The 25,032-nt window shown below is 43.3% G+C and overlaps 2 protein-coding genes across 3 annotated transcripts in view; one reads left to right on the plus strand and one right to left on the minus strand.

Annotated features, from left to right (window-relative positions):
* The window catches only part of LOC102570590 (translocating chain-associated membrane protein 1), a 30,890-nt gene extending 14,263 nt beyond the window's left edge, over positions 1 to 16,627 (minus strand). Inside the window, exons 1-2 of the mRNA XM_006275236.4 lie at positions 16,419 to 16,627; positions 236 to 296 (exon numbers count right to left, since the gene is read on the minus strand). Of these exons, the coding sequence (XP_006275298.1) occupies positions 236 to 296; positions 16,419 to 16,538 (181 nt within the window). The 5' untranslated portion in view covers positions 16,539 to 16,627. The remainder of the gene's footprint in view (positions 1 to 235; positions 297 to 16,418) is intronic.
* A 5,855-nt stretch (positions 16,628 to 22,482) lies between these two features.
* ZMYND8 (zinc finger MYND-type containing 8) overlaps positions 22,483 to 25,032 on the plus strand; it is a 110,870-nt gene continuing 108,320 nt past the window's right edge. For both annotated transcript variants that reach the window (XM_019484544.2, XM_059733172.1), the window contains exon 1: positions 22,483 to 22,568. In XM_019484544.2, coding sequence (XP_019340089.1) covers positions 22,564 to 22,568 — 5 coding nt within the window. In that variant the 5' untranslated portion in view covers positions 22,483 to 22,563. The remainder of the gene's footprint in view (positions 22,569 to 25,032) is intronic.

Raw genomic sequence — 25,032 nt, forward strand, 5'->3', positions numbered from 1 at the left:
CCCAAGAAAAGTACTGATTATGGGGGAAAACCTGAAGCAATAAATGTAAGCCACTAGTGAAGATCCGGCAACCCAGCTATTATAATGCTGAGAACACTGAGAATCTCAGAGAAACTTATTCTAATACGCAGGTGAAATTAGTTAATGGAAATCAGACTATTTTACTTATAAATGTACTTTCTATAGATGATTATTATACATTATATGAATAATGATGAATTTGCTTTAGTCTTACCAGTAGCGTAGGTAACATTGTACTGCACAGTAATAAAGATAATGACATACTTGGCTGTGACCTGTAATTTAAAGTGAAAAAAAAAAAATGTTATCAACTTCTTTAAAATATGCTCTATTTTAATACATATAGACACAGAAAACTAATATTATAGTATACATACAACTAAATATTTCCCTTCAGATTAAGTCTGGAAAAAAGGACAAAGTCAAATAAAGGATAAATGTCAAGGAAAAGGGTTTCTTATAGAAGTAATGTAAAACAATTTATTTATATATCAGTAAGTACAGGGCAGAAATCCTTCACCTGCAAAATTAAAGCATCTGGAACCCAAAGGAAGTTAGAACAGGTCCCAATTGGTTTTTGTTTCACATCTCCAAATATCTGAAGCTATTACTAACATAATAAAGTTAGGGTGAATTAATGTCTGCCTGCAGTTTTTGCTTAAGACACTTACCGCTATTTCTACTTCAGTAATCCCCCTCCTTCAAACAAGGTTTCCTACAATTTGTTAATACATTGGTCTAAATGTATTATCAAGCATTGTTGATGGAAGACACTACCATCCTTATTCACACACTCTCAAACAAAAGCAAAATTAACCTTTTAACATTTATTTTTACACAACAGGACTGCTATTTTAATGCTGTCATTTTAGATTAAGCCTCAAACTAGTTCTTTTCACATTACTTAACATTTTAAATATTTAGAATAGAAGGTCCTGAAATTAAAATATATATATATTTGGTTTCAAGGATTAAAAGTTTTAAATTCATTAAAACAGCAAATATATAATTACAAGATATTCAGGAAGAAACTGGTTAAAATAACTCAAATATTAACTATTGGTTCATATTAAATTGAATGTGTCATATTAGAGTCATGTGCAGGCATGTGTGCTTGCAGCAGCTCAAATAGATGCAGTGCAAATTTGAGCCAGTACTTTTTGCCTCAGTGCTCATGCCTGGACATGCACTTTGTGTGGGGCAAATTTTGCCACTTGGGGCAAAATAACCCTGCCTGGCTCCTCCCAGATCTGCAGCCCTGGAGCTGCCCTGTGCTGGCCCCAGGAGTACAAAAAGCTGCCCTGGCAAGCAGCTCAGTGCCACTCGCTCTCAGGAGCTCCTGAGGCATGGCCAACCGGTACCTGAGGACACTACCTACCCCTTGTGCCAGCTGGACTCCTGAAGCAGTCATGAGAGTTCCCTGCACCCTCTACCCACTGCAGCAGTCTGGCAGTGGGGGCTGCTGCCTGGCTGTGACCTGCTGCCACCTGCTGTGGGCCTGCCAGACCCAGTTGGGGACTGCACAGCCATTAGAGGAAAGTGGCCCTCTGGGCCAGCTGCCAGTGGGCTGTAGCTGCAGAGTTGGTTATTGTGTGGCACTACGCTGGTCTCTGGAGGGCCCAGGGGAGGGCAGCAGGGCCAGGAACACAGTGTGTGCAACCTCACAGCTCACAGAGGGGCCACACAGGGATTTCTTCCTCAGAAGTGGAAAGGGAGTGTGAGTCCCATCCTAAGCTTAAGATGACTCAATCAGCAAATGCATGCAGTCCCCCTATGTCTCAACTCAAATTTCTTGTGCACTGCAAGAAATTCTCTTGTACACTTGAAAATGATATTTCATAAGAATGATAGTTTCTCATCAGCTATAGTTTCTTACAGAGGAAAGATTTTAGTTCCTTCAAACTTTCATGAGATTAAACCAGAAAACTATGGTGTATAGTTTTATACACCATAGTTTTTCCTATACATATAGTTTTTTGTATGTATATGTATATGTATAGTGTGTATATATATATATACACACACATACACACACACACACAAACTATACATATAGTTTTTTCTGAGATTAAACCGGAAAACTATGGTGTATAGTCAGCTCAGCTGACTCATCTGAGTCAGCTGAGCCATGTGGGACACTGCCCAGCTTTACCTGCAGCCTTTGCAGTTATGATCAACATGTGTGTACACTTTGTAGAAGCATTGTATGACCAAGCAAGCTGAGATTCTACCCTAGGTCTTCCAAAAAACTAACTTTTATAACTGGACTGAAGAATGAACAGAATATATAATTATATTTTCTTGACTGGCCTCTTTCCCTGCCCCCCCACCACTCCTTCCTTCTCCCTGCCAACAATGAGGCTCATCATAAAAGACTCCTGTGGAACAGGCTGCAGTGCCTCTTTGGCTCATCTACTAAGTCAGAGCATCTGGTTGGAAATACCAGCTCACAGCGGCAGCTCACAGAGGGGCCACGCAGGGAAGCTTCCTGTTGCTCCAAGCTCCGTGCTAGCCAGGTCACACTTTCCCTGTGTGCACAAGAGCAGTGTGGGCAGCATGCGGGGTTGTTCCCCTTGCTGCTGCCACTGCCTAAAGGGGACATGTGGCCAGGACAGCGGGGAGCTTGGAGTGGCAGGCAGCTTTCTGCATCCCACGCTGTGCCCTGCCACGCCAGGTTCTACACGCTGCTTTGCAGAAGCAGTGGCAAAGGCAGCACAGCAGGGAGCATCACCGGTATCTGCTGCCACCCTGGAGCCCAGGGCTGGGTCTGGGAGGCGGCCGGGACCGGGGCCACAGCAGCTGTTTGCAGCCTTCCAGCTGTAACGGGCCCAGGTTCTGGGTAGCTGCTGATAGCCACGGAGCCCGGGCTGCTTGCAGCAGGGCTTCCATCCTCCCAGATGCCTGCTTGGAGCAGCCTGGGCTCCATGGCTATCAGCAGCTATCCAGAGCCTGGGCCGGCTGCAGCTGGGAGGCTACAAACAGCTGCTGCCTCCCCGCCTGAGCCCCTGTTGTCTCCCAGACCTGGGAAGGCAGTAGGTGCCAGCACTGCACCCCGTTGGGGCCACGCGGGGCCTGAGCTGAGGTGAAGAGGCAGCAACCACCCTCCCAGCTGCCTGCTGGGAGCACCCCGAGCTCCATGGCAATCAGCAGCTAACCAGAGCCGGGGCCAGCTGCAGCCGGGAGGCTACAAACAGGTGCTGCCTTCCTGCCTGGCTCTGGCCCCAACGCGTGCCGAGAAAAATGGCCTTGCATGCCATACTCTGCACGCGTGCCAGGGGTCGCTGACTCCTGGCTTAGGATAAGAGAGAAAACACACTGCTGGAATATGAACAGAATTAAATCCATTCTATATTCTCTTTTAAACTGATCTACACTGGAGAAATAAATGAGCATAGATAGGAACCATGAACCCTATTAGAAAAAAGTTATTTTCCCCCCATGCTATATAAATTCTTTCTAAAAAATGGGAATGTAAAGTAATATGCAACATATATAAAAATACATTGAGTATTCAAAGTTGACCAACTTTAAATAGAAGCTGAAGTGGCACAATAAAAGAATGGAACACTAACCTAACTGAAAGAGGCATAAACTATACATCAATCTCCTTTGAGATATGCCTTGTCCTTGAGGGAGATGCAGTAGCCACATTTTGCTGGGGGCCTCCAGGCAAAACACTGCCTCTCTCTGTATACGTCTGCAAACCACCTAATACAATGGGACTGCCATTCTGTTGCACCATATCTACTCAACAGGGAGGACAGAAAAGGGAGACTAAGGAAATGTATGATGTTCTGGACAAAAGGAAGAGAAAGAAGAGAAGTGAAGGTGGAAGAAAACAACGATATGCTCTGTAATAATAACTATAGTTATTTGAGCTACTGTAGTCAGTGTGAATCCTTTTGTGCTCTGAACTAACTAATGTAGGTTAAAATAATTTCTCTCTCTGAGACGCTTCACTGTGCGTTCCACTTCAGGTGACTGGCAAGCAGGATCTCCTCTGGATGGTGAGAATGAGTGCCAACCACATCAGTCAGATAATGCTTGAAGGGAACAAACAATATCTGACAAAAGTGAGCAGGTTGCTGCTCTACAGATCTCTTTTTGAAGTAAACTGAAGATGCCAGGTAGAATATGCCCCAATGTCTGAAGAGACAGGCACATCAACAGCTGGAACTGTTGGTGATCACTGTATGACCCACTTGGAAATTCTTTATGACAAGAGGGTTTTGTCTTTCTGTGAGCCAGACACAGCCACAAAGTGATGAGGAAGCATTCAAAGTATTTGGCCCATTCAACAAAGCAAGTCTCTGGAAGTGTAGAAAGAATCCAATTTCTCTCCTGGAATTGAGCAAAGCTTGAGAAAACAAATGGTAGATTAACTGACTGATGCACATGAAATTGAGATGGCTCCAAGGATGAACTTTGGATGAGGTATTGGAATCATCTTGTCCATATAAAAGGATATGTATGGTGGGGCGTGGGGGGAGAACTAACCACCAAGTGCTTGGAACACACTAACTCTCTGTGAGATGACAGTCATTAGAAAGATGGTCTTAAACACAACAAACAAGCCAAATAATAGCTTAAAACAGAAGTTCCACAAGCCTCAAAATAAGATGATGTTGAAAAGTCCATTTACCAGCTGGATTTCTGCCAGATGGTTAAGAATGGAGGAAACTCTTGATGAGTTTCAATACCATCAGCTGGAAAAAGATCATGCTGAAATGCAACATGCTGATATTGCTACAGCATGGACTTTGAAAGAACACAGTATCAACCCAGCTGATTTCAGCACGTAATTGAGGATCTGGATTCAGATTACAAGTTCTGACCATAGAGAAAAGACAATTTTATTTTGATCTTACTGAACAGTTTCCCATACGGTAGAAGGGCATCTTGCATCTGTTAAGAACACTTTTGGTCATTAGTACTCAACCAAATGACACAGCCTGTCAGTTGTAACAAATTTAAGTCTGGTTATAATATCTGTTCACAGTTCCAAGAAGCCATGTCTAGGAAGGACAAGAGACGTACGGGACAGAAGACAAACTACATGTGTCAGGAGTCTGACACATTGCCTTTGTTAATAGCAAGCTATCAGGCTCAGCATGGTCTTCCACAGAAGGTATTCTCAGGACCACAATATTATTCATTCCTCCTTTGCCAGCAAGATATAAGTACCTCCTTTCCTGTTGGGGTAGTGCATCACAAATGTATTGTCTGTCAAGTTCTGCACTGAAGCACTTCAGGACAAACAAGAATAATATGAAGCCTAGTGTGAGAACAGCTCTGAGCTGCAGAACTTTCACACGCATCTTCAAATCATCCTGAACCAGATGCACTGACTTTGTAGATAAGCCAAAGAGGCACTGCAGCCTATTCCACAGGAGTCTTATGATGAGCCTCATTGTTGGCAGGGGGAAGGAAGGAGTGGTGGAGGGGCAGGGAAAGAGGCCAGTCAAGAAAATATAATTATAAATTCTGTTCATTCTTCAATCCAGTTATAAAAGTTAGTTTTTTGGAAGACCTAGGGTAGAATCTCAGCTTGTTTGGTCACACAATGCTTCTACAAACTGTACACACATGTTAATCATAACTGCAAAGGCTGCAGGTAAAGCTGGGCAGTGTCCCACATGGCTCAGCTGACTCAGATACGTATACACCATAGTTTTCTGGTTTAATCTTGTGAAAGTTTGAAGGAACTAAAATCTTTTCTCTGTAAGATAAACTATAGCTGATGAGACACTATCATTCTTATGAAATATCATTTTCAAGTGTACAAGAGAATTTCTTGCAGTTTACAAGAAATTTGAGCTGAGACATAGGGGGACTGCATGCATTTGCTGATTGAGTCATCTTAAGCTTCGGATAGGACTCACACTCCCTTTCCACTTCTGAGAAGGAAATGCCAGGAACGGAAATTTCCTCCGCTGAATTCAGGTGCCACATCCCCTCTTAATCCCAGAAGCAGTCAGAAAAAGAGTAGATGGGTGGAGGGTTAGGAATTAAATGCAACTGTATGGCCACTGACAATGATGATCACTAATACCCATTTTTCAAATGTTCTGGCAAATACAATCAGTGGAATATGGCAAAATAACTCGCATAGGCAAGATAAAAGTTCATCACTCAAGAAAACAACCTGATCAGTAAAGGTATGATCTATGCATTTGTGGCCAAGTAGTTACCTAGCCATTATTCCTCAGTAGTGCACAACATACAGGAAGTAAGAAGTCATTACTTTGGGGGCTTTCAGGAGAGCAGTAAGAAAATTGGACAGTACTCCAGCTGTGGCCTCACCAATGCCAAATAGAGGGAAATAATCACTTTCCTCAATCAGCTGGCAACACTCCTAACAACGCAGCTCAGTATGCCATTATCCTTCTTCACAACAAAGACAAACTTTCGGCTCATATTCATTTTATTGTCCACTGTAATCCCCAGGTCCTTTTCTGCAAAGCTGCCACTTAAGCCAATTGGTTGCCAGCCTGTACCGGTGCTTGAGACTGTTCCATCCTAAGTGCAGGACTTTACACTTGTCTTTATTGACCCTCATGGGATTTGTTTTGGTCCAATTTGCTGAGGTCTCTCTGGATCCTACCCTTCAGTGTATCTATTACTCCCCCCAGCTTGGTGTCATCTGCAAACTTGCTGAGGGTGCACTCCATCTCATCTTCCATTTCATTGATGAAGACATTGAACAAAACTGGCACCAGGACCAACCCTTGGGACACTCCACTTGATATCAGCTGCCAACTAGACATTGAGCCATTGAAAACTACCCTTTGAACCCAATGATCCAACAAGTCTTCTATCCATCTTACAGCACATTCATCCAACCCACACTTCCTTAGCTTGCTTGAAAGAACGTTGTGGGAGATCATATCAGAAGTCTTGCTAAAGTCAAAATATATCACTTCCACTGGTCTCCCCACATCCACAGCCAGTGATCTCATCATAGAAGGCAATCAGGTTGGTCAGGCATGACTTGCCCCCGGTAAATCCATGCTGACTGTTCCTAATCACCTGCTCCTCCAAGTGCGTAGCAATTGATTCCTTGAGGACCTGCTCCATGATTTTTGAGGGACTAAGTTAGGCTAACCAGTCTGTAGTTCCCTTGATCCTCCTTCTTCCCTTTCATAAAAAGTGATACTATATTTGCCCTTCTCCAATCATCTGGAACCTCTCCCAATCATCACAAGTTTTCAAAGATAATGGCCAGTGGCTCTGTAATCACATCAGCCAACTCCCTGAGCACCCCCAGGTGCATTGCATCCAGCCCGATGGACTTATTACACATTCAGCTTTTCTAAATAGTCCCTGTTCTTCCACCACTGTTGGCTGGCCACCTCCTTCCCAAACTGTGCTGCCAGGTGCTCTAGTCTGGGAGCTGTAGTCTGAAATCTTCTACAGTACTATTCTCTTTGGGTTGGTTGCTAAATTTTTAAACTTTAAAAGAAAAAAGAAAAAAAAGGCAAAGCATATATGAAAAGTAATAAAGATTAAGAGTAGCACAGGATACAATAAATTAGTGACAAAAGTCACCCTAAAGTAAGCATCATAAACCGAGCAATTTCAAAGTTAGAAGAGGAAGAAAAATAACCTACACAAAGAAGGAAGTAGGGGCAATCTTAAAAATAAGAAATCAGTTGGATCTGGAACCAGAAACTAGAATGAACTGATCATAACTGTAATGCAACAGTATCAGTAAAAGTTCAGCTTGCTTATATGCTGTTATTGTGCATTGCATGGCCATACCCCATTTTGGGTTCTTTCATGTTATCTTAATAGCCTTAACTTGTATTTGGAATTTTTAAAGTTATCTTAACGTTAAAACTTGTGAGCTTGCAACTACCTCAAAACAAGCATTACCTGTTATTATGCATGGATGGCCTGACAGTTGAATGCCACCTGAAAAAATTAAAATTCTGTCCCTACTTCTGCGAAGAAGTTTTTATGTAAAGAGTGCTCATTTAATTAGCAGCCAGCTATGAAAAATGTGTTTGGTTTGCTGCCCAAGCTGAGATACTTAGGATTAAATTCCAACTATGGATGATGTCACTTTTGACAACTAAGTCAAAAGATTTGCACCAAATACATGAATTTCTATAAAATTAGTAAGGACTATGAAAAACTAGGCTTTTGATGGTCTCAAGCTGGATACTCAATAATTAATTTATGCTTAACAACTCTGGCCTCAGTTTTCTATCTGTAAAGTGGGGATAACTCCTCCTTCATATTTTACAGGCATGTTGTGAAGGTATATTCAATACTCTTGTTATAGTAGTATCAAAACATCTCACAGGTACAACAGAAAATCCTGTAAAGAGATCAGTAATTTTTTATTCAGTGCTGGGTTTGGATTGTGTGGTGTAATATTAAATAGTTACCTGCTGAGCAACTACACTCAACACCCCTTTTGCACTGAATGCAGCACAGGTCCAGGACAAACCCCCCCCCCCCCCCCCCCAATTTAAGGCAGTATCACAATGCATATATAGTAAGGGACTAAATTAAGTTATAGCAAGGGCTTCTTTAATTCTGTCATTTTCCACTTTTTAAATGTTTGACATTGCATTGCTTACTATCCTTTTCCTATAAGTTTCATGTGGGGTACAATAGAAGAGTGGTATTAACCTGCAGCTTGTAAACAACTTGTTGCCCACAAGACCCTCTAACATTATTTCCATGCAGGAAATTAAGTTAAAACAGAGATTGACAGAAAGAGCTAAACATGATGCTGCTTGCAGCAAGCACCCACTGTTACCATAAGGGCCAGCAAAGTTTGGGGTCTGCTGCACTAAAGAAAAAAGATTTAAAATATCTACTCATATATAGCACTTTTAGTGGAAAATAATGATGGAGACGCACTAAAGGTACCTGAAGGACAGGGTTTCCAGGACCACTTCAACAAGACGGAAGGGAACTAGGTTGCTGGATGGTGACTCCTTTCTGTAGGGGACAGAAGGGCCAATCCAGATTTCCAGATATATGCTGGGAGGTGTGTGCCTGCATGAAGCCCAAATTCAGGGCATCACAGAGAACCTGCAAAAGTTCATCCATCCTTCGGACCACTACCCTTTCCTGCTTGTCCACATAGGCACCAACGATATTGTCAGGAATAACACTGACTACATCAGAGGAGACCATGAGGCTCTTGACAGGAGGATTAAGGAACTTGGAGCACAGGTGTTCTCATCGATCTTTCCCGTGGAAGGCAGGGGTCCAGGCAGAGAGTGTTCTATTTTGGAAGTGAATGTGTGGCTGAGACAGTGGTGTCAACATAAAGGTTTCAGCTTCTTCAAAAATGGGCTGATGTTCTTGGGAGCAGGGCTGCTATCGAAAGATGGGATCCATCTGATGAGAACACGGAACAGCATCTTTGGGTCTCCTCTGGCCAACCTAGTAAGGAGAACTTTAAACTAGGTTTCACAAAGGATGGTGATCAAAACCTTCCAGCAACAGAGCATGCAGTCCAGAGGGGAAAGGACTTGAAGACGCAACTCAAATCTGGGAAAGGGACAGAGACCTACAGGTAGAGGTGCACCGATACCTTGGTCCATGTCGTATCAGCAATGATAAAAGGAAAAATTACATTATTAGCAAGTGGCTTTTTTTTGGCTGATGTGGCTGATAATGTCGCTGATAAATGCCACATGCATGGGCACAGCCACAGCATGCACATGGCCAACAGTACAGCCCAGTAGCCTGGAGAGTAGCGTCCAGCTGGTAAATCTGTGGGGGGACAGATCGAGGCCCCTGCAGTGAGGGAGGGAGTAAGGCAGGGGCTGCACATCTGGAGTACAGCAGGGGGGACAGAGCCACAAGCTGCCTCACACTGAGGGCCTGAGTTAAAATGGAAGCTGCCCTGCCCCCTCCTCCAATCCCAGGGCCCTCCTGATTAAGGCTAGTCTACACCTGCAGGCTGCTCTGGTGCCTGCTCTCAAACCTTAAAGTGGCAGGCACCAAAGATACTCTGCCACAGGCTGCCATACAGAAGAGGGAAAAAAACCTTCTCTCTTGCTGCAGAGAGGAGGACACAAATCAGCGGTCTGAAGTTGCAGATAAAATAAATTTCTATTGGATGCCTGGAAACTTCTTCACTGTGAGAATAGTGAGGCATTAGAATAGACTGCCTAGGGAAGTTGTAGACTCTCCATCACTGGAGGTGTTCAAAAAGAGGTTAGACAGCCACTGGTTGGGGATGATCTAGGCATAGCTATGCCTATTTTCTACCATGGGTATTTCCCATGCTTCTGGGCTTTGCTGGTTGATGCAGTACTCCAGCTGCGGCCTCAGCAAGGCCAAGTACAAGGGGAGAATGACGTCCCAGGATTTGCTTGAGAAGCATCTATGGATGCAAGCTAGCGTTCTGGTCACTTTACTAGCCGCAGCATCGCATTAAAGGCTCATGTTCATCTTGTGGTCAGTGATGACCCCAAGTCTCTTTCTTCCGTAGTGCTAACCAGCATAGCACTGCCAAACCTATAAGGATGCTGCTGGTTTTTCCTCCCAAGGTGGAGAACCTTTCATTTTTCAGTGTTAAACACCATCAGGTTCTTGTCTGCCCATTCGCTGAGCCTGTCCAGGTCAGCCTCGATCGCCCTCCTGTCTTCAGGTGCGGATGATTTGCCCCAAAGTTTGGTGTAATCGGTGAACTTGGCCAGTCAGCTTCTGACTCCAATGTCCACATCATTAATGAAGATGTTGAACAATATGGGTCCAAGGCAGAGCCTTGGGGGACCCCACTGGTCACAGGGCACCATGATGATTAACTTCTATCAATTACCGCCTTCTGGGTCCAACCACGGAGCCAATTTCCCAGCCAGTGGATTGTGCTGGACCCGAGGCCACAATTGGCCAGTTTCGCCAAGAGGTGATCATGGGATACCAGATCAAAGGCTTTTTTGAAGTCAAGATATATGACATCAATCTCTTCACCCTTGTCAAGGTGATAGGTCACCTGGTTGTAAAAGGAAATGAGATTGGTCAAGCAAGACCTACCCATAACAAACCTGTGCTGGCTATACCTCAGGATGTTGGCGTCACCCAGTCCATTAAGCATGACCTCTTTAATAAACTTTTCTAAGACCTTCCCTGGGATAGAGGTGAGGCTGATGAGCCTGTAGTTTGCTGGATCCACTTTCCTCCCTTTCTTGAATTTGACAATACCCAGGATCCCTTAAGTATAAATTGACATTTTATAGAGGCAGGACATTGGCTGTCATGCTTCCTCTGCTTTGTCTGTGGGAGGTTAGGACATTTGGTCTATTTTGTGTCAGGTTTAAGGGTAGTCTTTTATAAGCTTTTATGGGATGGTTTGGATAGGGACAATCCCATTTCAGACAGCAGACTGAACCCTCCAGAGGTCCCTTCCAGTCCTACTTCTCCATGACTTGATATTCTGTTCATTAAAACTAGTTTTAGCATACTACCTTTTAGCAGGCAATACTATCACAATTTTAAGTACAGTACACCAGTGCTGCAAAGAGAAATATTTTACCAGATTCTGTCAAAGGGAAATAAAAAGAGGTAAGATAAACATTCAAACACTGAGTCATTATTTAAATAGAGTCAATATTTAAACAGTAGTCATGACTCTGCTCATAAATTCTCCAACAGGTCAAATTAACATTGGTTCTCTTAAAAACTCATAATTCCTTTTAATTATTAGATGGATTTCACATTTTGAATAGTTACATTAATCAATTAAAAAGGTAAATATACATTTTTTATGAGGCAAAAAGCAAATGAGACTCTTACTATTGCAACCAACAATTAAACTGCCTAATGTACCGTTACTTGTATGTGCAGTTTAATAAGAAATTCCTTGAGAATGTGCAAGCCAGCAGACATATTGTATTTTTGTAGCAACTGTTTTTCCTTAAGGAAAGCAACGTTAAGAAATCAGAGGTGCACAGTGATCTAGTTCATCCATCTCTGCACTTGACTTGTAAAGAAGTTTTTCCTTAGTCTAGCCTGAAGCAATCTTCAAATCAGCTTGTGTCCATTCTTAGTCCTCCCCTGGGGGGCCTTGGTGAACAGATGTTTCCCCAGGCCCTGATGCACACCCTTGATATACTTATAGGCTACCACCAAGTCCCCCCCCCCCGGAGTCTTTTCTCCAGGCTGAACAGTCCCACGTCTTTCAGCCTCTCCTTGTATGACCTGGCCTCTAGAGTGCCGAGGAACAGGCTCCCCCCCAGAGGTGGTACAGTCATCCACCCTGGTGATCTTCATAAAGCATCTTGACGCCCATCTTGCTGGGGTCACCTAATCCCAGCAGTCTTTCCTGCCCAAGTGCAGGAGGGCTCGACCTGATGATCTGTAAGGTCCCTTCCAGCCCCTAACAACTATGAAACTACTGGTTAGAAGTGGTTTATTGTGTGGTGCGTAGAGTTTTTGTTGCTGCTGCAGTTTTTAGACTTCAGTCGTTTTATCTTGACTTCATAGAAGAAAATAAAAGACTTCGGATTTTTTTGTGACACCTGAATATTCCTATAATTTAGAGACTAGAAAAGGAAATAGTTGCAAAAAAGAATTTCCAAGCTCACCTATGCAGTGATATATCAATGATAAACAGAGTCATGATAAGAGAATTTCCTGAAACTGAATAGAGGTAGTTTTGTTCATTTTATACTTCAGTTGCCTAACAAACTCTTGAGTATCAACAGACAGGCTAATCTGTTAATATGCAGACTCAGGAAGATGACACTACTATTTTATATTCTTGTTTATATGCAGAAGATATCCTCAAGCCTATAAATGTGAGAAGCTTAATTTAATTTACAGTGAAATATTGCATTTTGGATTTCCTTGTAAGAGCCAATCCTCATTTCTTTTAGTGATTTTGAAAAAAATCAAGTCACAAAAAATTACTAAAGTGTAGAGAAAAACAAACAAACAAAATAACTGTCAGGCCACAGGCCTGAACCTGGGGCCTCAGCCACCCACAGTCCTGAACCTGGGGCCTACGGCTGACCTCCAGTCTGGTCAAGGCTGGCCTGAAGCCTCTACCAGGGCCTAACCCTCCACCCGCTCCCTGGCACTGGAGTGGCCAGCTGGGGTCAGCTCACCTTCCATTTCAGATATGTAAACCACCAAACAGAAACAGGAAATGTCTGGGCAACAAAGCTTTGCTTGATTCACGATTGCTTTGCTATAACCTCTGGATTACTCCTACACTCTGCTTTTGGCTAGATCTCCTAGCCTCTTGACTCAGCTTGTTGGTAACCTTACACTCCATCTACTCTTCTAGTGCCCCTGACTTGGTATACTTTCAGATTCTGTTCTCCAATTGACCACCGAGCCCCCTGATCTGGTTTGTTCCCTGGATTCTGCTCACCCACCCTGACCTGGGACAACGCCTCAATTCTTAAGTGGCTCCAGACTCACAGCCCATGCCCCACTGTGACAATAACAAAGTGACCCTTATCTAAGCCCTGCAGGAGACCTTTCATGTCACTGAGATGCAAAGTTAATTTGAAAAGAAGGCCAGATTCTATACAGGAACTTGTGACAGCATTCATGGTACCAAGAACCAACAGATTTCTGGTTTCTCGGTTTGACTTAAATGAAGTGAAAGAATCAGAATTCCACTATCAAGTTTCTAGCTGTTTAAGGAATTATTAGCAGCTTCAGAATATAAACAAACTGCTGATAATCTGTGACCATTACCACGGGGGTTACGTACATACATAGATAAATAAATACTTACACTGATCCATTTTAAGTTTCCCATTCAATTTTCATAGGTAGTTCTTAAAAAAAAGAACCAACTGACTTAAAACAAGTTCTTATGAGCCCTTAAAGCATAATAACATATGTTTCAATGGTTACAATATTGTTTAACATGTACTACTTAGAACCACTATACTTTTTCAGTTTTGTAACTTGTCAATGGACAGCAGTGCTATATGCAGATACATTTTGTATCAAAAAGTAGGACATGTCAAGAAATAAAAGTTAGTTAATGCAACTGGGGTGGAAATGTATCGTGCCTTATGGTCTTCACATGACAAGGTATATTAGGCTTCATATGCATAATTTTTGAAGTTTCAGAATCACACTGATTAAGGCTAAGATATGTTGCAGATGAAGATACACCACAACAATCCCTAGCATGGATGCAAATATCTTGGTGGAAAAGTTCTCATAGCTTACTGTTCTTGTTATTCAAGGTGCTTAACTTACTGGCCCCACAAGCTAAACAACCCACCTTCAGTACAGTCAGTACAGGGACAGCAGCTTGGCAGCATAGCTGCTGGAGATGCTACACAGACAGAACTCCAGACCCGAAAGGCTGAATGCCACACTTCTAACAGCCCATCCTTTTCCCTTGCTGCTGATTTTAGCTGTTAGCAGTGATCTAAGCCCCCAAAGCTGGCAGTGGGCAAGGGGGGCTGGAGGGCTAAGTAGTGGCAGCATTCATCCTCTAGGTTCCAGTCATGTTGACAAGTCCTACAGCTGCAATTTAACCAGGAATAAGCTGCCATTGTGCTCATGCTACACAGGCTGTACCATACTAACTACAGTAGTGGTATTAAAGCAGTTTAACTTATCTTCATACAAGGCCTTAAATGAGAACAAGTAAAATTATGTTTGCAGACTTTTTTCTTTCTTTTTCTTCTGTGAGCAGCCAAAAAGCAAGCCAGTCTCTTTAAAAGGTACAGAACTTAAGCTAAATAAAAGACTGTATATGTTAAGACTTTTCTGTGTAGAAGCCTACATTTAACCAAGAACATTTATTTTTCCTCCTTCAGGGTTTTAAATTAAAAAAAAAGCCAAGTAATCTTCAGAGAATAATGAAGAGGTATCATTGCTAGGCCTCCTCCAGTTAATGCTCTTCTACCACATCTGAACTTTGTGCCCTAGCCCTCAAGTTCTGCATTAACTATTTCATTTTGCACAGCGTCTGATACAGCAGAACATAGTAGCATCAGTTACTCATCCGGAGACAAGCTATTTCATTAACAGGACTCCACTCTCTACCTTATCTCTACAAAATAACTGACATCTACAGGAGTAGTAAAGCAGTAAAGAGGACTGAACATAGAATTAACACTTACAACCATATACTCTCAAGCAAGTATTTAAAAGCCTTTATTTTATTTAAGTATTTAAAAGCCTTTATTTTAGACTCACGGGTGCAGGGCATTTTATTAAATTTCATTCAAGCGAGGGGGGACACTGTTGAGGGGATTCAACAAGCCATTAACAACCACTGTGAAATTTCAAGCGGTTCCATCTTGAAAAGCCCTGCCTCCCTCCCAACACATTCTTGGAAACACCCGGGAAAAACAACTCCCATTTTACCACCATAAACTCCCCCCAAAATCCAAGGCCAGCCACCTCCCTATTTCATCCAGCAGTCTTCCAGCTTTAGAGAAAGGCAGTAAAGTTAAACTATGGGGATTGGCACAAGATACCCATGCAGCATCATGACACGACAATTTTGTCCCAAAGGAGAACAGACCAAAAAGACGGCAATCAAGACACTAGAAGAGGCTGATGACAGGGTCCTGTGACTATCTGAGCAACCACAACGTTGTGAAGAGAACTTCAGACACTAGATATTCGCAATGTGGAGACCGGTCCAAGGCAGAGGTTCCCAACCCCCGGGCTGCAGCCGGGAACCGGGCCGTGAAGGGTTGGCTGCTGGACCGGAAATCCAGACATGACTGGCATACCATGGACCAGCAGCTAACCCCTTTTTATACCGAGTATAAAAGCCAACCCCTTTTTATACTGCAGGTTGTCCGTGGCTGTCTCCAGCTTAGCCTCGCCCAGTGTGGGATGAAACCTGAAGAAAAGGACGCCCGTATGGATGTAACCTTAGACCACTGGTTCCCAACTTTTTTACACTGTGGACTGGAAGTGACGGCCGACTGTGGACTGGCAGCCAACCCCTTTTTATACAGTCCGTGGTCTAAAAAGGTTGGGAACCACTGGTCTAAGGTTACATCCGTCCTAGTGTCTTTTTCTTCAGGTTTCATTTTGGTGAGGCTAAGCCACCGACAGCCACAGAGGACCAACACGCTCCAACTCCCAATGGCCTTTCAGCCACTGCATCGCCCCGACCTGGCTCCTTGCAGGTAGAAACAAGCTGGCTATGCCACCGGGGCTTGCCAGGAGCCTCCACTTGCGGTATGACTATCAGGAAAGAAGCACACACAAAGCTCACGAGGGGGAGCAGATTTGCTTCGGGGGGTGGGAAGGCGAGGGGACCGCTGGGAAGGCGAGGGCCGCCGGGAAGGGAGGGGAGGACGGAGTGGGCAGGGCGGGGGCTGCGGGCAGGGGTGAAGGGAGGCGGGGCGTGTCCCAGCGCCGGCACCAGGCGGGATCCGCGGGGCGGGGCGGGGAAGGGAGGCGAGAGGCGCAGCCCGGCTCCGTACCTCGAACATGAGCCCCAGCAGGAGGCCCATGGCCAGGCAGGACACGGCGTCCGCGTGGTTCTGCGTGACGAACTCATGGCTCAGCACGGCCGGGCTCTTGTTCTTCCTCCGCAGCCCCATGGCGCTGCCGGCGGCCGGGGCGCGGGCTGCCCAACGGCTCCGCGAGGGGGCGGCGGCCCCTGTTCTGCCACACGAACAGCAAACACCCCCCCCCCGCCTGGGGCCTGCCCCCTTCCCACAGGCAGCCAATCGCCTTGCAGGAGCCCTCTGATTGACAAGGCTACCGGCTAATCGGCAGGAGGCCCGGAGGCGCGGCTTCCCCGTGGGTGTGGCCTCCGAGCCCGTTAGGCTCTGGGAACGGCCGTCGGGGTCCGCGCGAGTGACGCTTTTTGCTGCCAATGGGGGGCGGGGCCTGCCCGGCTCCGACAGGCGGGGGGCGGGGCCCAGGCGGAAAGCGGCGCGGGCGCAGGTCAGTGTGGGGTGGGTCGAGGGGCTGGTGTGGTGGCGCCGCCCTCCCCTCCTCGCTCTGAGCGGGCGGGCTGCGCCTCAGCCTCAGCCTGACCCCGACCCCGACCCTGACCCTGACCCCGGCCTGGGGCCTGAGGGGAGCAGGGCCGGTCCCGGGGGACACCCCCGCGCTTCCCATCCCAGGGACGCTTGAAACCCGGCCCGAGACCGCAGGGGCCCAGGGGCAGCCAGGCCGGAGCAGAGGCAGGGTTTGAAATTTGGGGGATACAGATGAGAGCCCCCAGCCACCCCGCGCCTTTCTGAGCAGCGATGGTAGCGGCTGCCAAGAGTGGGAGTGTAATTCAAACCCCGGGCGCAGGCAACCCCACAGGCCGTACCTCACTTCAGCAAGGAGGCAGCGTGGGTGCCTCTTTTTCCATCCCGCCATGTTGCTGTGCTCCTCCCTGGGCCTGGGCAGGCTCAGACTCCATTGAGTGTTGGCTTCGGGTGCTGGAAGCCCAATTCCCACCACCCATCGGTGCTAGAAACCTGTGCTAGTGAGGTGCTGATCCATCGACAGGGCCAGCACCCACTCTTAACCTGGTACCAAATCTTGCCAGTTTATCTAGATTCCTACTTAGTGTTTTAGGGGTGTTTTTTTTAAAGCCCCAGGTTTTCTAGCTGCCAGCACCTGGGTTTAATTTTTAAAAACAACAGCAAAAAGCTGGACTATGAACCTAGAAGGGTTCAAATAGAGAAATCCTTTTTTATTTGCCTGGTGCCTTGGCTTTTGAAAGGAAGTATTGAGGGGCCTGATTTGTGATTGTTGAACAGTTGGGGTCAGCATGTGTGTGTGAGGAAAAATTGGTTGTAGCCATGTTGGTCTAAGGACATAGGAAGACAAGGTTCTTTAAGTAGATGTGATATCTTTTATTAGACCAACTAAGTAGTTGGAAAAATTGTTCGTTGCAGGCTTTTGGGTACAAATGCCCTTCTTCAGAAACAATGTCTTCCTCTCCAGAAGAAGGGTGTTCGCACCCAAAAGCTTGCAGAGGACAATTTTTCCATCTACTACAGTTGGTCTAATAAAAGATATCACATTTATCCAAAGAACCTTGTCTGCCTGTGAGGAAAAGTTAAATCTTTTAGGTTTGTTGCAAGAAGGGGCAGCCAAACCTTTGAAATGATTGATTAATTACAAATGATTTACTCCTCTATCCTGGGTACTCAAATTTAATCTTACTCAGTAATCTTGGCTTTTAGCATGAAAAGCAACTCATAAGTTACCTTACAAATTAAATTCTCATTTCTGCTCTGAGCTACAGTTTTTCTGATGAGCAGTCCCTTTCTGTGTCACTTTTGCATGTGATGCCAAATCAATTGATCATATTCTGCTATCAGTGAGCTAGCAGAGAGGTCTGATATCATATTTTTTTGTGGTCCAGTTAAATAATCAAAGACTTTCAGTCATTTTTTTCTCAAGGCTGATGATGGCCTGAAGTTTTTGTTGGGTCCCTCAGTTATGTTTGAATCCACTTTACTCTGTTTACAAATAAAATGGATATTCTGACTTCCAAGAACTGCAAATTCAACATAAAATCTAAAAATCTATTCACGTGTGGTATTGTCTGGTCCTTGGAATAAAAAAATGTATCAGCAATACTTAACTGACAGTTTGCCTGATGATGCTTGAAACAGCATAGAATGTAATACTGCTTTTTGTTAGATGTTTTGGTTCTACAGAGCAAGCAGGAAAAGAAAGCTATATTATTCTTCAAGGTTGATGTTGCTATTAATTAAATATAGGGCAGATGCAAGTAAGAATGAGCCATTTTTTCCTGCTGAAGTCTTGATGCATCAACAAACACCATGTAGGCAGAATTGGCATAAAAAAAATCAACCTTAAGAAGGTTCTGCATTAGTGTAGGGATCTACCCCCATGGAGTTTGTTGCAGGATTAGGAAATTACAAGTTAAATCATCTCTGAATATTAATAACCTTGCACTTTTTCTGCCATGCAAAATTGCAGTAGTATCAGTTAACAAATAATATGTAATTACAAAATTATCATTGTGTAATAGAAATTGTTCTGATCTAATTTAGTGAGAAAATGTGCCCTCAGCTGAGATTCTTCATTCATATAAATATCTCCAGCCTATCAGTTTTCTTCACTCTTGAATGCAAAGTAGCAAAACCCCAATTCTGCAAACACAGACATTTTAGCACATATACAATTTTACTTACTTGAGCAGCCAAAATGAACATCATAGAAGTATTCACATGAGGGTATAATTATACATATCCACAAGGTTTTGCAGAATTTGACTTTTTCTTCCTAATACATAATTATTTTAAACAACTGTTCATTTTATTTTTTTTTTCTGATTCAAGGGGCCTTAAAGAGTGTTTGAATCCTACTAAACTAAAATGTTTTGAAGAAAACCTTGTAGTTAAAGCTAGATGGTGAAAATTTTAGAGGATATAAATTTGAAATTAATTTATATATATATATATATATATTTTTTTTTTTTTTTCTTTCTCAAAGCAAATACAGTACCGGGTCCTTTTGCTGAGATTGTCACCAAAAGGGGCAATTGTGATGCTGTTCTATGATACAGAAACCTATCCACTGGAAAGCATATTAAAGTAATAAAGTCATTTAATGGAAGGAGGTCATAATCAGGCATGAAACTTTTAGCTATTTAAATTCTGGTCTGTATTTGAACCCATAGCCTGGACTCCAAAGAAATTTAAAAAAACCCCCAAAGATTCAAGTCATTTCTTGTTTCTGAGTCATCCATTCGTTCCTTTTTGGAAAATCCAGAAGTGATGCATCAAATTGATGAATTGGTATATTACAGACAGTAGCACAGTTTTAGTGAAAAGTGGAAGAGCCTTTTAAATCATTTTGTTCATTTCTTCTTGCTAGTACCAATTATTGACTTGTTTTTATTTTGAAAAGTTTATTCAATAGATTTGGAGGTAGAACAGTGAAGGAAAGAAGGAACAGACATTCTGCATTCTCCTCTTTGTCTAATATAACACGTTTGGTTTGCAGATAGTAATTGGTCAAGTACTATAGGACATGGGCTCTTAATTGTCCTTTTCATTATTGCTACATACAGTGCTTACCAGACTCTTCTAGAGTAAAAGACGCTTTGTGAGGCTTATTGCCTGGAATAAATTTTAGGAGAGGGTGCTTAAGCACAAAGCTCTGCCTTCTTGCCCTCCATTTTAATAGAATTAATATATTGCTCTCACAGGCTGTGGTCCTTGAATTCAGAGCACATGAGAAAGGATCTGGAAGTTAACCTTTTGGAAATAGGAATATGTGCATGCTTGACCCTTCTTTTTCCATATTGAGTACTGATGCAGATTACACCTGTACTAAGTTCAGTACATCTAGAGGTGGGGATAAAACTGCTTCCTAACGTGGGTTTTGTAATACCAGGAAACATAAAGAACCTGATTTTTTGCAATCTGAGAGACACTTGTTGGAGATAGGGTGGCCATCGTAGAGGACATTCTGGTTTTCTGCTACTCTATCCGCTGTCCTCTATTGATACAAAACCTGCCGCCTTTATGTCCTCTATTTTTCTCTTCAAGAGAAGAGAAAACATTTTCTTCAAGAGCAAAATAGAGGATATAAAGGTGTTGGGTTTCATATCAGTAGAGAACAGAGGACAACTGAACTGTCACCCTAGCTGAATGGCCACCCTAGCTGGAAATAAAATACATTCACCTTCTCATTCACTGCAGCAAAGAGCCTACCGATCAGGATACTCATTGACAAAAAATGTCTGTCTAGAGAAGCCTCATGTACTGATAACAGTGCAAGGTTGGACAAGAGAGGATTAAGAAACTGATGTATCTTGGGTGATTTCCTCTCTTCAACTGAGTTCATAGGGACTCTTAATTTTAAGAGGTTTCAAAGTTTGGGGCACTGCATGTTAAGTAGGTATTTATGTAGGTAAAATTAATGTGCAGTAAATTTGAATTATTTCAACCAGCAAAAGGGCCTACTTTACAAATTAATTTCCCTTTTATTCTGAAGCTAAGCCAAAGCAATTTAGGGACAGGTAGTAGCCCTTATCTTTCACGCTGAACTTATGATGTGTCTCGTAGACAGCTGTGTTTTGGATTATGCTGTCATTCTTATTGTCTGTTGCACATGACTTGCAATAAGACTTGATGTATAGAACCTAAAACTAATTCAGAATTGTTTATAGTACTGTAAACAAGGTCTAAAGGCATTTATTTTTGTTGCAAAAGATGCATGGTGATTTTACACCTACCAAATTACTATAGCTACCAATTTAAGTTTCTAAGTAAAATAAAGTTGTATGTTGCATGCACAGTAGAAGACTGGATTGTTTGAATTTAATGCGCAGATTTAACTGAAAAGATTTCTGCACTCATTATTCCAGGATAATTCCTTATATGCAAATAAGATAAAAAGAGGAAAAGTAAGGCAAACAAACAAGATGAACATGTTGGAACAGTGTAACTGTGTAAGACCTGCCATACAGTTTCACTGTAGGATTCTGTTTCCACTCCAGCAGCTCTTGTGGGAAAACACTAGAACTCTGAACTCTGAACTTAGTTCTTTGTAGGTAAATAAAGAACAGGAAATGCAACCATTTTTTTTTAAACATTTTTATCATTATTTATTATTTATATTGTGGAAAACTTTGTAAAACAAATCAGTGAAGCCCCAAAGGACTTATAGGTCTTTAAAATAATTGATTTAGAGTTTGCACCTATAAGAAATAAGAAACTGTTTAATTGAGCTAATTGGGTAGGTATACTAAAACTATCTTTTGTTCTTTTTCTTTAGCCTCTTTGCTGCTGCTTTTGCAGTTTGTATCATTTACATTCTTTCCTTTGATAAACATCTGGCCCTAGGTCTAAAGCAAGAAAACAGTTTTTCCTATCTATTGATTTAGGCATCTGCTGTTTTATCAATGAGTATCTTGTCTTCTGTGCCTAAATTAAATAGGTGCCACAGCAATGATTCGGGAAAATATTGAGGAGCCCCCATTTCTGTGACTTATGAATCATCAGTTACAGGAGTTGTAACTGCTGCTCCCCCCACCCAATGTTAAGTTTCTACTAAACAAATGGGCATACCCAATTTAGCTACTGTTTTCATTGTTCTTACTTTTTATCTAAGTACCTTGCTTTTTAATAGTAGTTAGCCTGAAAAAAAAAAAAAGATTTAGCTTAACAGTAATAAAGAATGTCTGCAGGTAAAATGTGGAGAAAGCTATGTGCTAGACTTAGACTTAAGATTTTTTTTCTCCTGTAAGTTTTTTCTGATATGTATGTATTTGGTAAAGGAAATACTGTATACAGAAAATCAATGTTGTGTGCCCTGTTGTGTGAACAACTAGAGTGCAACAGCACTTGCAGAAATTAACTATTTGGGTGACAATTAAGCTATGCCAATCTGTTCTCTCTATTTGTAAAAACAGGTAGCTATCCTTGTTAATCTGAAGGGAGAAGGCAGAGTAGACTTGCAGTTTACAGACAAACTAAATCAGTTATAGTTTGTCTATAAGGTGCAAATCTATCCTGCCTTCTGCCTGTAGAAAATAATATCAAATTTCTCTTCCAGAACTGTAGAAAGCCTGACCACAGTGAACTCTCACACGTAACCTACAAATTGAAAAAAGGAAAGAAAGATCCAGTCAATGTAATGGGGTGAGTAGAATCATCTTAAAAACAGGTCAAATATCTTAATGTTGGGCATATGATATCCTGTTTTATTTTATTAATGATGTTTACTACAGTACTGCTATAGAAAAGAGTCTCTGCACTAAAGAGTTTACAATGAAAACAGACAATACAGACACAAATATGGTAAAGGGCATAATTCACAAGTAGAGTAACCAGTGTGATTTTTTTTTTTTTGTTTTAATTCTTGTTTTCTGGGGGGAGGAGAAAAACCTTATATAAGAAAGATAAACTAGGAAGAACAAGAAGATAGAGCAGGGGTCAGCAACCCCTGGCATGTGTGCCAAGCATGGCATGCAAGGCCATTTTGCTCAGCATACCACTGCCAGCCTGGGCTCTAAGCAGCTCCTGCCAGCCATGGAGCCCAGGCTGCTCCCAGCAGGCAACTTGGAGGCTGCAAGCCCTGTTGCAAGCAGACCAGGCTTCATGGGCCGGCTGTAGCCAGGAGGCTGCAAACAGCTGATCTGGGCTCCAGCATGTCGGCACTCCGGCACCTTCCAAGGTAGACATTGTGGTTTTTTCAGCACTCCGGCCAAAAAAACATTGTCTACCCCTGAGACAGAGTAAGAGGAGAGGATGTAGAGTGGTATGATGTGAGGTAGAGGGGAGGGGTGGAGCAAACAACCAATCAACACAGGGAAGATAACATTTATTTTTTTCACAACTATAAAAAGTTCTTTCAGTGTCTCCCAGTCCATGCTTTGAAAGTTTCTCTTCCTATCACCTGGAGTCTCTGACTGGGAAATTGATGGAGGCAAGTGGTGGGCCCTGGCCTATTTTACTCTTCACCTGATATTGACCTATGCAAGAGCTTTCAATTCCATAGAGGTAAAATGCTAAAAGATCAGGATGTTTAGGTCTTTGGCCTTTGTGGGTCAACCTTTGGTTCCGTGCAGAGCCTCCTTAAAGTTAATGAGACTTTGGCAGGAGCAAAGAGTTTTTTTCTCAAAAACATGCTCAAAACATCTTGCAGGATCAGTACCTTAGTTTTGAAAGGAATATGGATACAAAATAAGTTCTTTTGTTGCTTTCATTTGTTTCCCATAACATAAGGTAAATCCTGAAAACTAAAGGCAAAACATTTAAATTGGATAGAAAGCAACTGGGGACAACCTAATCAGCAACCTAATGATCAAAGGGAAGCTGGGTGACAGTGACCATGAGCTGATCACCTTCACTATCCGCCGTAAAGCTGGCAAGTCAGTCAGTAATACAGAAATCCTCAACTTCAGGAAAGCTGACTTCAACAAGCTAAGGAGGCTTGTTAGTGAGGCCCTCAAGGGCCACAACCCAAAGGGGAGGGGAGTTTAGGACAAGTGGTTGCTCCTCCGGGGAGCAATCCTGGATGTGCAAGCAAAGTCTATCCCATCTCGGAGGAAAGGCAGCAAAAGGGCACAGCAGCCACTTTGGCTCTCCAGGGAACTAGCAGACCTCCTGCATCTTAAAAGAAAGACCTACAAAGGACGGACAACTGGATCCACCACCAAGGAGGAATACTTTGCACTGGTCCAGACCTACAGGGAGCGAACCAGGAAAGCCAAGGCTACAGCGGAACTCCAACAAGCTTCAAATATCAAGGACAATAAAAAGTCCTTTTTCAGATATGTGGGGAGCCGGAGGAAAAGCAAGGGCAACATTGGTCCCCTGCTAAACCAGATGGGACAACTGATGCCCAGGAAAAAGAAAACTTGCTAAATGGGTACTTTGCATCAGTTTTTCACCAGTGCCATGGGATGCCCCCTGCCCACTACGGGACAGGGAGGCCTGGGTGAGAGAGATTTCTTACCTTCCATCAAAGCTCATGAAGGAACACCTTGAGAGACTGGATACCTTCAAGTCAGCCAGCCCTGACAGTTTACTCCCAAGGGTACTCAAGGAGCTGGCAAGCATCATAGCTTAGCCCCTGGCACAGATCTTTGAGAACTCCTGGTGCTCTGGTGATGGGAAGAAGGCCAATGTCATGCCTATCTTCAAGAAAGGGAGGAAAGTGGATCCAGCAAACTACAGGCCCAACAATCTGACCTCTATCCCGGGGAAGGTCTTGGAAAAGAGTATCAAAGAGGCCATCCTTAACAGACTGGCTGACGGCAACATCCTGAGGGATAGCCAGCATGGGTTTGTTGCGGGTAGGTCTTGCTTGACCAATCTTATTTCCTTTTACAACCAGGTGACCTATCACCTGGACAAGGGGGAAGAGATTGAAGTCATATATCTTGACTTTAAAAAGGCCTTCGATCTGATATCCCACGATCACCTCTGGGCAAAACTGGCTAACTGTGGCCTTGGCCTCACCTCAATCTGCTGGCTGGGGAATTGGCTCCGTGGTAGGACCCAGAGGGTGGTAGTGGACGGAAGTCAGTCGTTGTGGTGCGCTGTGACCAGTGGGGTCCCTCAAGGCTCTGTCCTAGGGCCTATACTATTTAACAACTTC

Source organism: Alligator mississippiensis, chromosome 9 (assembly GCF_030867095.1).
Source record: "Alligator mississippiensis isolate rAllMis1 chromosome 9, rAllMis1, whole genome shotgun sequence".
NCBI lineage: Eukaryota > Metazoa > Chordata > Crocodylia > Alligatoridae > Alligator > Alligator mississippiensis.